Below are 13781 nucleotides of genomic sequence, written 5' to 3'. Positions count from 1 at the left end.
ATGGCAGAATGCCATCAGCAGCTGCAGAACCGTTTGGAGACGATTTATTGAAGGCGCTGTTCGAGCCACTGTCTCGATTCTTTTGATTCAAAAAAGCGAATTGTTTACAACAGTCAATAAAATGTTAGAGCAGGATCAGGCGGTTAGGGAAATCTTATTATCACGTTCACAACCTGAATTTATTCGAAATTCCGGGGATTTATCAACTGTTACTGGAAGTGGTCTAAACGCTACCATTGAGAGCAGCCCTTCAGACGCAACAGAAATTAAAACTTATATTTTAATTATATATTTGGCTAATTATAAAATCCTGAGATGCTTTTTTTGTTTATTTTTATGCAGATTTCTCTCAGCACGGAAAAAATCGTCGAAAATTTGATAGGAGTAATCAAATGTTCGTTGGCAAATTTGATAGACATCAGTACGAAAGGTAATAGAGGATTAATTCGTTTTGCCATTTTCTATATGCATCAAGCTGTATTAACTTTGCTGTGATTTTCACTCGCAGATTATGATCTTAAGGCAATCAATCTAATGCGAACATTAAAAGCTTCTGTAATGACTAATGGGTCCCTAGATATTTAGATAACCTGGCCCATCCTCTCCGCGGAGTGTCTCAAATTTTGTCCGGGTGTCTGGATTCGGGTTTATCAGACATCCGAAGGGGATGACAAGTGGCCGGAAGAGGCGACAGCAATAACTACCTTATCTATTCCTCAAAAGTGCTGCCTTGTAAACAAAGATGCTGCTTCGTATTCGATCGTCCTTTTCCCGCAGCAGCAGTCATCGTGACGAAAAGGATCCCTTTTTCTTTTCCTTGGCCAGAAATCTCACCCAGTGCCGCGCTTATGCCGTGGAAGTCATTCCAAACTATCAGTCCCTTGGCGGCAAAACTCTGCGTACGCAAATCGTCGTTCCGCCCAATAATAAGGTGACAACCGCGACATAAGCTATTAGTATCGGAAATATCCCAATTAAAAGCTTCTGTCGTTATACTAATTATGAACAGCAAAGCGACGAACAGCACGAAACCGCTAACAAGCATTGTGGCCCATCACTCAAATTAGTTGGTCTTTAATTGGGAAGACAATTCTGAATGCACGCCGCTCGTCCTTCAACTTGAAATATTTCGAGTATGCAGCAGAGTTCACAGAATTTACCTGCCTGTATGGCTCAACAAGTTTCAAATTTTTATCCTGATTATTTAAAAAAAAGGATGGAATTCTAGATAGAGAAAAGGCCATTTCGACCATTAGTGTTCCTCGCAGTTGCCTGGAGCATCCTAGGAAAAATGAAAATCTGTTTTTACTGGAGTTGCCGGCCGATAGGCAAACCTGTCCAATAGACTGGAAGCCTTTAGATGTGTGTCGCAAATACAGACTCGATGTCAGCTCTCAGTACTCGGCCTGGAAAAGTCCGTCGTCGTCGTAACATATTTACAGGGCAAGAAGGTTATTTATTTATTTATTTTTTATTTCGCTGCCGGTAATAAAAGTTTGCCACAATCTTAGAATCGGGTAAATAATTATTTTTTTTTAACATGCGCACGCAATTAATCTTGTCTCATCTCAAATAGGAAACTACCCGGTGAACATAAGCGATTTTATGTGATGCCCAAAAGATCATTATTTCTGCCCATTTCGTGGGTGTCAACAAATACAATCCATCAGCATTTGCGAAATTGATGGCCAGCGCGACGATGGCCGGGACGAAAAACATTGTGATACCGAGGTATTACTATCGTTTTCCCTTTCTATAAATACTTTGAATAAGAAAAAAAATCTTTTTAAAATTTAAAAACAATTTTTTTTTTAAATTCTGTATCAGTGCAACAAAGAAAGATTTCGATGTGGACAGCATGTTTACCCTTGTGTTTACCGAAGGATTTATAGTTTGTGATGGTAAATACGACTGTCTGGATGGTTCTGACGAAGGCTACGATTGCAGTATGTATATGCTTTGGAATTTACTACAGTCATAATGCAGAGTATTATAAAGGTGAAATTATAATCTCTTGTTTCTTTTCTTATCTATATTACAGGTTACGCATATATATGTGTGTCAACAATTCACGAATGCTTTGGGTAAATTTTCTTCCCGGATTTTTCTTAAACCTGCGTTTGAAATTCATCCAGACATAGTTCCTGATGCCGTTCGGAAAACGGCAGTGCTGGTGTATCAATTCAACCCGACGACCAAATTTGGCTTTCATTCAATAAATTTGTCACTTACAAGCATTTTATCAAAGTAATGACACATTTCACACACACACACGATTATTATTGAGCCAATTGAAAATATTTTTTGTTGACCCATATCTCTTTAGGTTTATGATGGCCCTTACTCGTCCAGTCCTCTTCTGTTATCACACATTTGGATTAAGTAAGCCGTACTCTGTGCGGTCGTCATCCAGCGACTTGTTTGTTGAATTCCCATCGTACCATGACCCGAATTATGGAATTGAGGCTTTCTATACAAGTGTAAAATTCTTGCTACGACATCTTGGAATTTTTTTTTAATTTTCTCATATTTTTTAATTTCAGGTAAACCTCACAGACGAGCCATTTGTACCCGGTGCGTATAGATACTGAAAAAAAAAAATTAAAATTACCAGATTTAATTTATCCTTTATAGGCTGTGATGGTTTTATTAACGGCGAAGGGGTTATTTCGACTCCGAATGATTTATCCGGATTTATCAGCGACAAGTAAAGACGACTGCTTTTGGGTTATTGAATCCTGAAATAGTGAAGACAGTATCCTACTAAGAAAACATTCTTTTGATTTCAAAACTACCAAGCTGACCCCTGTATTATTATCCGTTTCATGTATCCAACTATAACTGCAAGTCTAATTGTTAAATTACTCCTACATTATTCCAATTAATGTTTATTCTCTTGTATTTTGAAAAGGTTTACGACGGATGGAGTACAAACGGTCTTGTGCTTTACAATGGCAAACCATCAAATAACGTAGTACAGGACAAGGCGGTCATCTTCTCGATCACCAACAAAATATTGGTATACATTTAAAACCACCTGACGTCATCAATAAATACCGCGCCTTTTACTGGAACGTGTCCATACTGTCCAAGGTTCGAAATCGTTGTTCTTATATTGGTGTAGTAGCAATTCTCAATTGAAATGGCGCATCCGCTGCCCACAAAACAGATATCCTCAGCGAAATGCAAACATCACTACGATGTAACCAGAGGGACCATAAAAAGCCCAAACTATCCGATGCTCTATCCCGGTATCCCCATCTGACGGACTGTCGCTGGACCATCAGCGTGAAACCGGGATCAAAAGTCCGGCTGCTTGTTGCGTTCTTCGAGACGCAAGAGGGCTCGGATTTCTTATCTGTAAGTTTGATTCGAAAATAATTTGCAGCAATACTTTAACCGCTCCCAAAATTGCACTGCTGCCGCTATGCCATCCCATCTTTTTACACGAAATTAATTGACACATCATCTAAAAATGCGTATTGCAGGAATTGTGAATAAATTACTCTGCGCGATCCCTTATTTGAACGAGTAAAGCGTTGTATATTTAATAGATTGCCTTCTCAAAAATACATTGGATAGAAAACAGGACATAACTACAACTTAGCTTACTATAGCTGAATCGACAAATATTAGGTGGGAATGACGAATGAGGGAGGGATGAGACAAGCTACAACACCAGGAAGAGCCTTCTCGATCTTGACTGATAATGCATACAGGCTATAGTTTGTGCTATGGTCATCGCAACAAAAAAAATTTATTCGTACATTTTATTTCGCTTCGTCTCTTTTTGTCTTTTTTCTTCCCCAAAAAGTAATAGCCTTCATCAGTTTAAAGGGTTTAGATTTACCCAAATCAGCTTGAGATTCGTTCACGTAGTCGGTCGACGAAGCTGGGAACCCGCTGGGAAAGTTCGGACTCCTATTGAGTCGGAATGAACTGCTGCGGAGACTGTCAGGTTTAACAGTTGGGGCATCGTCGACGTTGAATAAAGAGAATCCGTCTGTAATGGGCCGGAATAAATCGTCGTGGCTAATCTCGGTGATGATGGCGACCGGTGCTGATGTGGTTTTGAAAGGAGAGCAGTTGAATTCGCTTAATATTCGTGTTTTGGTCCAGGGCTGGTCGAAAACCAGAATTTTGCACAGGTGCTTATCTCCTTGGGATCCTTCGAGCTCCAGAGTGAGTTTGTAATTTTTCCCAGCCACCGTTTGCGATTCGGCCATAACTATGTTGACCAATGTGACTGGGCCGGAATTGATTTTCGACGATATAGCGGACGTGGCGAATTCGGCAATCTCTCTGACTTGCTCGTTGTTCACATTCATTGGCATGAATCCACCTATTGGAACTGGCCTTTTATTAGATCGTGCTGAGCTCCCGGGAATCTCCCGTTTATTGGTGGGCACAGAATCCTCTGCTACAATCGCCAGCGAAAATGGCTCGATCGGGCGGGGGTCATTTAAAGTCATCTCTCCATCAATGATGACGGACGGTGATTTGGTTTTGATCGGCAAGCAATTCGAGTTGCTCAGTATGCGCGTGTTCGTCCAAGGCTGATCAAAAACCACAATTTCGCAGATTCGAGTTTCGCCGTTCGATCCCTCTAGTTCCAAAATCAATTTGTAGTTCCTGCCGGCCACAGCTTCCGATTCAGCTTTGACTATATTGACCAGGGCGATGGGACCCGAGTTTAAATTGATTGATACAGCAGCAGCAGCAAATCGGGCAATCTCCTTGACTTTAGCGTTGTTCACGTCAATGGGCGAGTATCCGCCTTGGAGTGGCGCTGAAACGTTGGGAATGATTTTGTCAGCTGATGAACTTACACCGTTCGATTTATTATCAATCGGGAAACAAACAGACGTCCACGACTTAACCAGCGACTGGTCGAAAACCACGACTTCACACCGGAGATTTTTTTCGTCGGCTCCGTCCACTTCCAGAGTCAATTTAAAGTTGACAGCTCCGATTCCCACTTGCGATTCCGCTTTCAAGATTTTGATCAATCGGAAAGGCCCAGCGTTGCTGCTGGCCGAGATCGCCGTAGTTGCAAAGTCGGCAATTTCCCTGACTTCCGAGTCATTCACATCAATCGGCGAGAATTCTCCGAGCAGGGTAGGGCTTAAATCCGTTCGAATCGGAGGGTCACGAATTTCACGTTTATGATGCGAAGCACCTCTCACATTGATAGACGAAATTCGATCGGCGATTGGAAGTAACATTCGAGGAATTTTAAAGTTAGTCAATGAAAAAGAGTTTGCGCTATTACTGATGGTCACAATAATGGCGAAAACCAAAAAACATGTAGTGGAGAACAGTTTGAACAACATGTTTAATTTGAATCGACTGCTGCTGTATAACCATCACTTATCGAAACAACTGACGAGGAGAGTTTGTGGAGTAGCGAATGTAGAGAACATGGTGAATGCGACCGGCCTTTTATAGGATTGGTCCATCGCAAACATGACATTTTATAATGATGGGTGGGAAAAAAACCGGAGTCGTAATTATGTTGTCACGGACGCTATGCATGTTTTCAATCACTTCCTAAATCGTGTAGCTGCCGATAGAAACTTCAATATACCCAGCAGTCTAGGGGATAAAATGAAAAAAAAAGATAACACGAACCAATCAAATGTGTGTTGTCGATTGTTGTTTTCACTAAATTTCTAATCAAGTTTTGAACTTTTCCAGTGTTACAGAAGACAGGAGAAAAATCAGTCTGATATAATGTTTAGCGCTTAGACGGGATAAAAAAATAACTAATCTGTAGCTTTCCTTTTTCGATTTCTCCAAATTCCTGTGTATAGCTACAAGAATTTCAAGTTTTCGATCGGGAGAGATAATGAAAGGAAAAAATTCGTCGGTAGCAAGTGAAAACTAGTCAAAGAAGAATATTTGTACTATCATAATAAATATAGCTAGCAAACTTAAATTTACTCAACTACTGTGCCCCTATAAATAATACAGTAGAGGATGAGCAAGTATAGGGAACAGTTCCATCCGGAAAATAGTATAATTATACTGTATAGCGCAACGACGAAGGCATGAAGCGAATAAACCACAATTAATTCTAGGATTGAAACAGTTTCTAGCTCACTAGCTGTCTAGATTAACATTTACGACATGTACTTCATGACATCCGTGAACAATTTTTTATTTATAACTCGCCTGCAAACACATCTGACAGCAACAAAGATTACAAATAACACACTTGACATTTTTTAACCTTGTCACTGTCAGCCTGGTCTATTTGTACTTTCTAAATGTAAAGTCCTAAGTCTTAATAGCATTTGATCAAATATAGGATAGATAAGATTTAAAAAAAAACTATTGTATACATCTACAAGCACGATCAATTGATCAGTCGTGATATAAAGTTCCAAACAACGTATTTTATTCTAAAAAACAAAATGTTGCGTTCAAGTACCATAATTATTCTTTACTTTGTGATTGCCTTAGGATTGGCAAACCCCATAAGTAAGTGGAACAAATTTAAAAAAAAAATTGAAACTGGAATTTTTACAACTTAAAATATTATAAAGATAAGGCCGCACAAAATTGGGACCCAGAAATCAATCCGGATCTATTCGAAGGAGATATCTTCGGTATCGAGGTATATTTTCGTCTATTCATAGAATAAATAAGTGGCAACAGGATATGTCATCTGGAATGTCTCAAATATAAAAATAAAATACCATAAACGTTTTTTGCATTTTAAGTCGAAAAATGCTGTAAGAGACCCTGCTCTGCTTTGGCCTGGAGGCATTGTTTATTACACCATAGACACCGGCTTCAGTAAGTCCTTCACTATGTACAGTATATAGCAAAAAATATATTATTAGATGTTTATTTATTTCTGCCTTTCATTGTAATTCGATTATTTATTTTCATTTTTACAGCTGCTGAGGAACTTGCCACCCTTGCAGACGCTTTCGCCCAGTATGAAGCCAACTCATGCATCCGATTCATCGTCAGGAACAAAGAGAAAGATTACGTAATCGTTCAGAAAACTGGTGGAGGGTAAAATTCTTATCCCCTTCCTTTGCAATGCCAAACTATACAGTTGACGTGGTTTAACCTGGGTTTAACCCATACTGTTTCATTTTATTATTTTTTTTACAGATGTTACAGCTCTGTTGGCATGGTCGGAGGATCTCAAACTCTTTCACTCGACTCGAATTGTTTCCGTTGCACAGAAACTGGATGTTTGTCTGGCACGCCTATCCACGAGTTCCTGCACGCACTCGGTTTTTACCACGAGCAGAGCCGCACGGATCGCGATGATTACGTCACAATCAACTATGAAAACATTCAGCCAGGTATACAAATGAAGTATCCTGTTAATATTATTGGGTTAACGTACGCAAAAATATTTCTTAAATGTTTTGAGGGCATTTCGTATAGCTTTCTTTGTCCTTATCTTATACTTGATTTTCAGACGTCTATAAATAAGATCTAATCTTGACACATAGGCCTGTACGATAAATAATATACACAGGCTAAATGTAAAATGTCTAGAAATATTTTAGTATTAGAATAAGAATATAGTATACGCGTATCAGTCGCATTATGTTGTTGAAAGACGATGCGAAATATTTGTGTTCAAAATATTTCTTTCAATAACTACGCTAATTTATTGCTCTCGTTATTTCTTTGCGCAAGAAAGGATATGAAAGCAACTTTGATAGCTACAGCCAAGATGTAATTCAGCACTTGGGAGCTCCCTATGACTACGGTAAAAAATATTCATAGATTTGAATATATTTTTGAAACCGACGTTTTCATATTTTAAAAAACACATGGCATAAAACAGGATCTGTCATGCACTACGGAGCGTATGGTTTTGCTGTCGATCCAACAATCCCAACAATTATTGTACCTGATGGTGTCTCGATCGGCCAGAGAGTGGGTTTCAGCGAGGTAATTTTTTAAATATTTCTAATATTTGCACGTGTGAGAGAATATTTTGCATACAAGATACACTAATTGACACTTTTATACCCCCAATGAAAGGTTGATTTATTCAAGCTGAACGCCCTGTACGGATGCCCAGCTAAAAAACAGGTATAGCCTACATTGTATTTTAATGGCTACTTACTTTATTTGCTATTGTTTATTTGTTCAAGCAGATTTAACATCTGCTAGGAAGCGAACGTATATCGAAAACGGCATTTGGACATATAATCTGTATTCTTGAGTAAAAGATTTATTACTACTTTAAACATTTCAAAATAAACATGATTACAAGTTGCAACTGAAAACGTCCTTGTTTATTCCCTTAAAAAATGCCTCAAAAAGAACTTTGGAACTTGAGACTATAGGCTTATAGACTCGCTGGCTGATGGCAGGGCTGGAGGATAATCAGCGGTTGAATTAAATTTATAAGCACTACGAGACAATCATTGGATGAATTTCTTTCTCATAACTTTCCGTTTCATTGGGATATCCTGGTTGATTGAACCCTCGTCCAGATACCACTCCAAATTCCTCCTTTTATGTCAGCATTTTACACCTCGATCAAGATCGAGGGACTGATGAGATCCGGCAGGCAGTGGACGGCGGATCGATAAAGTCTTTCGACCGGGCATTTCAATTGCCATATTATTATAGGCAGCCTAGCCTATACTATCAAGCAGAACTTTGGACCGAAAGCGAAATTCATCCTGGAGTAACTTGAAACCAATATTTTCTTATATTCCGGATTAAACAAGAATATACACTACAGGTACGATCATTATGGCAGTCCCAAAGGTTCAAAGGACGAAACCAACTCATTATCCAATTATTAACCATCAACAATTGGATTCATTTCTCAACAAAGTCAAAACTCAGACGGACGAATAGACATTCAAAAAACCCGGAAAAGAAATTTCGCCGTCTGATGTAAATCGAATCAATATTTTGTTGGTTGTAGAATCGACTTGGAAAGGGGTTTTGACCGATCCTGATTTTTCAAACAACAGATTTGAATATACAGTCGGCCCATCGTACACCTATGATTTGAAATAAAAAAAATACTCAATTGTTTTACCTTAAATAATTTGCCAATATAAAATCGCTTACATAAAGGAAATCCGCTCCCTCTTGAGTTTCAAAGAATGCAAAAAGTAACCGGACTTTTGAGCTTGGGTCTACTTCGATGCTCCAGCGACAGTCGGTTACGTTTGGATAAAGCAGTGGATAGTTTGGACTTTTTATTATTCCATTGGGTTCTTCAAATTTGTGGTTGCACTGCGGTGTAGAAATCTGTATAGGACAGCAATATAGCAATTTCGGTTTATAAATTTTACTGAGGTACTAGCCCTATAGCATACTTAAACTCGAATAATTAAACTCGAGCGATTAGTTCATACTTTGGAAACCTTCAAAGAAGATACGAAGTTACTTCGAACAACTGGTGCCTTAGAACGAACCATCATCTTGTTGGAGATCGAGTAAATATTTTTCCCCCACTGTTGATTAAACGTTTCGCTATCATACAGCACAGTGCCCGACGAGCTCCACCCATCGTATACCTTTAAGATTACATTTTCACCAGAAATTTACTTTTGGATCTCTACAATAAAATAAAAGGATAGAGATAGAAAACTTGCGAATATGCTGGGCGGTGGATCATTTCGTGGAGGCAACATAGTAGTTGAGGATGTTGTCGTTATTTGATGGTCATAATAATTGTTTGCATAATCGTCGTCACTGGACAGTTCACTTCTTGACGCAGCGCCAAGTTCTTGAGACGACGAGAGAAGCGCAGAGTTACTCATTGTTAGCAGGATGGTATCTTCGTTCTGCCTTGCATCGATGAACCAATAGCAGTCAGAAATATTGGTGTTGAGCAAATAATTTGGAGTTGAAATGATCCCTTCGCCGTTAATATAACCACCACAGTCTACGAAAAAGAATCGTAATAAATATTACGCAGCGCGCAGCATACCAATTTAGTTAAGGAAAAGTGACACGTACCTGGAACAAATGATTCATTTGTGCTGTTCATCTAAAATTTGTAAAAGAACAAATGTGCCATAAGTTCCCTCATTTCTAATATAGCTATCACAAAAACCTACACTGGTGTAAAAAGCTGTAATTCCATAATTGGGGTAGTAGTAAGATGGGAATTCCACGTACATGTCATTGGATGAGGATCGCACAGAGAATGGCTTAACTGACCCACTGTACGATAACAAAAGAGGGCTGGTTGAGTAAGGACCGTCGTAAATCTTGAAAAAAAAATTCGAAAAATATAGACGCCGTATATACAGCAGGCTGTTTTTAGCGGTACTTCAATAATGTATATAAATAAATTGATATTTACATTGACGAAATGCTGATTTTCAAAAGTGACACATTTCTCAAATGCCAGCCAAATTTGATGATTGGGTTGTACGGATATTAAAACTGAATTTTTCCGAGCAGCATCAAAATCTCTCTCTGAGTGGATTTCGTTTGCGGGTTTAGGGAAAGTTATTGAAGAAAAACTACCACTGAAATTCGTGAAATGCTGGCATACGTTAGAGTAAGCTAAGAAGTAAGAGGAATAATTATGAAATTTAAACAAATATAGCTTTGACATTAAATTAGAATTTAAAGTAATTAAACTCAACTGCAACTGCTATATTCCTCATCTGAGCCATCTACACAATCGTGTTGGCCATTGCAAACTAGTTCTTTTGGTATACACTGCCGCCCACATTTAAATCCTTCTTTACAAATCTGGGATGTATATAGATACGATTGCATAGAAATAAACAGATACGTAAGCGAACGCGATAAATAATTATTTTTTTTCTGACTTACATTCTGATCACAATAATTTTCGTCCCGGCCGGCGATACAGTTATTTTCTCCATTACACACATAAGCTGCAATCCTACCATGCTCCGACGATGCACAACCATGGTTGCAAATAAAATGTTTTTTTGGACACAACCAAGAATTATATGAATTTGATTCAAACGAAAAATTGGCTGTAAAAATTTTAAAAAATTATTTAAATAAAAATCATATTCCTTGGTCTCAATATATAATTGTAAGGTTTTGATGAAGTGTCGAAAGTATAAAAGGTCAACAAAATATCTTTTAAAATTCAAACCTTCGTTTCCTCTTGTAAATACATTTGCTGAAATCGTAGGGCCATTCCAAGTTTCCGTGTACTGAGAGCTCATATCAAATGTGTATTTGCGACACCTGTCCAGCGGCTTCCATTCTATTGGGCATGTCTGCGAATTAAATGGCAATACCACAGAGAATGTGTTTTCTTCATTAGCATCCTGCTTCAGACAACTCCGTGGTATCCTGACAGTACTATTTGACCTTTCAACGTCTGCAGATCCATCCTTTTCACGAAAAATGATTTAGAAATCAACCAGCAGCTAAATAGTATAATTAAAAGTATAAAACTTAAACCTTTTTATACCTGCAATATTTGTAAGTTTAAAGAAGTCATTTGGGGAGCGCAGCCAGAGTTATCCTTCCAATTGAGCTTCAATGAATTTGGATGTACCAAAACATTCATCAGTGATTTGGAATCGTCACTTTGCTGTTTTCGATAAAAAATCCCTCAATATCAATGAAATAAAAAATTGTTACGTTCTTTGCATATCCGAACCTTAGGTGGAATGACAATTGTCGTGCGCAAAGTTTTTCCTCGAAGCGTCTGAAAATTTGGAATAACTTCGACGGCGTACGAGCGACACTGGGTGAGATTTTTGGCCAAAGAAAAGAAACAAGTATCTTTCTTTGCATTTGAAGACGGTGGGGACAGGACAAGAGAATACGTATTTTGCGATTTCTTTTTTATGCACTTGTGTGGTACAGCCAAGGAAGTCTCAACTGGCGACTTTAATTCGTAACCGAGTTGATACAATCGAATCCAAACACCAGAACTATATTTCAGACATTCCGATGAGAGCGCGGGCCACATGATTTCAAGAGAATCATTGCTAGTAATGGAAGCAGAGATTACGAACGAATTATTGCTGGGATTTGATTCAAAATCTAATGCAAATTACACATTAAATTAAATTACTGACAGATTATTCTACATGGTATGTGAAAAATTCAAGGATTTTAATACCAATGGTACTGATGTCGACCAAATGAGCTAAAGAACACTTGACTACTCCTTTGAGTTGGTCGACCATGTTCTTTCCTTGTTGAAGGCTTTCCGAGTAGTACCCTTTATATTTGTAAAAATTATTGCAAATTTATAAGAAAGGTGATATATGAATTATAGTAGCCTACATATCGGGTATTCCTTTTTTATGCTGTTAAATTACCTTTTGTTATTTGCGCAGAAGAGGGATTAGGTCTACTCCCAAGCGTATTCTCCGTATTCTTAATCCCACCAGCCCTTGAAGCTGATGAGAAAGTAGTAGTGTTTTGACGAATTGGTGTTGCTGAAAGAATGGATCTGACTGCCAGATCCTTTTCCAATATTGCCTTGATTGGAGCAAACAAATCGCTTGTTTGACTCGAAAGAGCTGTGACGATAGTTCGAATAGCCATTTCAATGGTTTCCATTCGGTTCTGTGGCAGTTGCCGGCATTCTGGCGTGATGCAAATGACGTCCTGATTTTCTGGCTGGATATTGGCTGATCTAGTGAGCACTACTACTAAATTAACGATTATGAATTGCAACTTCATGACTGCTGAATAAATTTCTTCTGCCTAATAAGAAATACGAAATTGCCAAAAAATTTCGATTATTGTTTCTTCTTGAAGTTTTAAGTTCTTGCTGGACACAAGGTTGATTTGCAACTGTTCTTCATTTTCTAAATACAAGAAGCAGAAGATAGCGTGTAATTTTTTATCACCATCACTCAAGTTACAGCTAGCCAATCATGTTTTCAACAAACTGTAGCTACTCATCTTTCAACATCATTCGGCTTTAATCACATCAGAGAGCAGAAAATAAGGAAAAAAAAAATATTATTTCTAATGTGCACTCAATTTTGCCAGTTGCCTGTATGTGAGGACTATATAGCACTGCTGCTGTTAAATATTGGCGAAACATGTGAATGATTGGCTGATTCTGTTAACTTGACTTGATTTATCTCAGTCTGTATATGTACCAGAGCGAGTAAAGTCCAAGATCACAGTCCAAGAAGTTCAGCAGATCTTTATTTCAATAAGTCTGAACTTGCTTATCTCCAGCAAGATCTCGAGGCTCCCCGATTTGTTTATTTACGGACAGAGAATTTTTTTAGCACTCTGACCCGCTGCACGTGTCGCGGGATTTGTGATGATGTGATTGTATTGAAAACATTGTTTATGCATTCGCTTCGTGGCGCTTGGTATAGGCCTATCGTATATATGGCTTTCAGCTATAAGGAGGTAATTTACTGAATTGTCACCGCAATGATGGTTAGACTGATTTATTGCATAATTCAATGGAAAATGTAATTCAATTAGTTGATGAGAATTCGGGTAAAAAGTATAGCGTTATAGGAAAGTCACACAAAGCCGGAATTGCGACACTCTGACACCGAAGGCAATTTTTTTTTGAATAAAATATCGGTAGGCTAGTTCGTCTAGCATAAGTAGTTTATTTTAAACTTCTATTATTCCTGAAAAGGTTTCCAAAAATGGAAAGAATACGCCGGTGTTAAATCAGCGCCCGTCCATTTCTACATGATGCTGAAAAAATCTTCGTTCAACCCGATTAGAATTCCGATTTCTTTCGAAGTTAAGGAAGTTAGGAACACCAGGTGTTGTTTGCGAAAGACTTGGAAAAAAAATACCATTGGAAGAATTCCGAAGAACCCAAAAGATGTCTGACA

The 13781-nt window shown here is 38.3% G+C and overlaps 2 protein-coding genes and 1 long non-coding RNA gene across 6 annotated transcripts; 2 read left to right on the top strand and 1 right to left on the bottom strand.

Moving 5' to 3' along the window:
• The first annotated feature begins 244 nt into the window (after positions 1 to 244).
• On the top strand, positions 245 to 3356 carry LOC124204037. Its single transcript, XR_006878726.1, has 11 exons — positions 245 to 430; positions 578 to 931; positions 1010 to 1133; positions 1216 to 1517; positions 1577 to 1731; positions 1828 to 1946; positions 2042 to 2247; positions 2327 to 2480; positions 2544 to 2574; positions 2635 to 3093; positions 3170 to 3356. It is a non-coding gene; the product is annotated as an uncharacterized LOC124204037 (long non-coding RNA).
• Positions 3357 to 6358: 3002 nt separating this feature from the next.
• On the top strand, positions 6359 to 8260 carry LOC124204161 (zinc metalloproteinase nas-13-like). Of its 2 annotated transcripts, none has more exons than XM_046601193.1 (9): positions 6359 to 6483; positions 6549 to 6619; positions 6726 to 6801; positions 6906 to 7026; positions 7129 to 7325; positions 7673 to 7741; positions 7820 to 7926; positions 8020 to 8070; positions 8136 to 8260. In XM_046601193.1, the coding sequence occupies exons 1-9, from the start codon at positions 6417 to 6419 to the stop codon at positions 8139 to 8141; spliced, it is 765 nt and encodes a 254-aa protein (XP_046457149.1). In that variant the 5' UTR covers positions 6359 to 6416; the 3' UTR covers positions 8142 to 8260. The 2 variants fall into 2 exon arrangements, with proteins under 2 accessions (XP_046457149.1, XP_046457148.1); XM_046601192.1 differs by having other exon boundaries at positions 8133 to 8260.
• Positions 8261 to 8679: 419 nt separating this feature from the next.
• LOC124204160 lies at positions 8680 to 13021 on the bottom strand. 3 transcript variants are annotated; one of them, XM_046601189.1, is made up of 14 exons: positions 12279 to 13021; positions 12077 to 12178; positions 11609 to 11997; positions 11417 to 11539; positions 11093 to 11336; positions 10798 to 10967; positions 10605 to 10713; positions 10316 to 10521; positions 10068 to 10220; positions 9967 to 9997; positions 9600 to 9892; positions 9360 to 9521; positions 9070 to 9252; positions 8680 to 8999 (listed from the first exon to the last, which is right to left on the bottom strand). In XM_046601189.1, exons 1-14 carry the CDS (start codon positions 12643 to 12645, stop codon positions 8835 to 8837), a joined length of 2697 nt encoding a protein of 898 aa, XP_046457145.1. In that variant the 5' UTR covers positions 12646 to 13021; the 3' UTR covers positions 8680 to 8834. The 3 variants fall into 3 exon arrangements, with proteins under 3 accessions (XP_046457145.1, XP_046457146.1, XP_046457147.1); XM_046601190.1 differs by having other exon boundaries at positions 9369 to 9521; positions 12279 to 12903; XM_046601191.1 differs by lacking the exon at positions 8680 to 8999 and having other exon boundaries at positions 9215 to 9309; positions 9369 to 9521; positions 12279 to 12907.
• Between the last annotated feature and the right edge of the window lie 760 nt (positions 13022 to 13781).

Source organism: Daphnia pulex, chromosome 10 (genome assembly GCF_021134715.1).
Source record: "Daphnia pulex isolate KAP4 chromosome 10, ASM2113471v1".
Taxonomy (NCBI): Eukaryota; Metazoa; Arthropoda; class Branchiopoda; order Diplostraca; family Daphniidae; genus Daphnia; species Daphnia pulex.
Note: the sequence above shows the minus strand (reverse complement) of the source record. Positions and strands in the feature narration are given on the sequence as shown.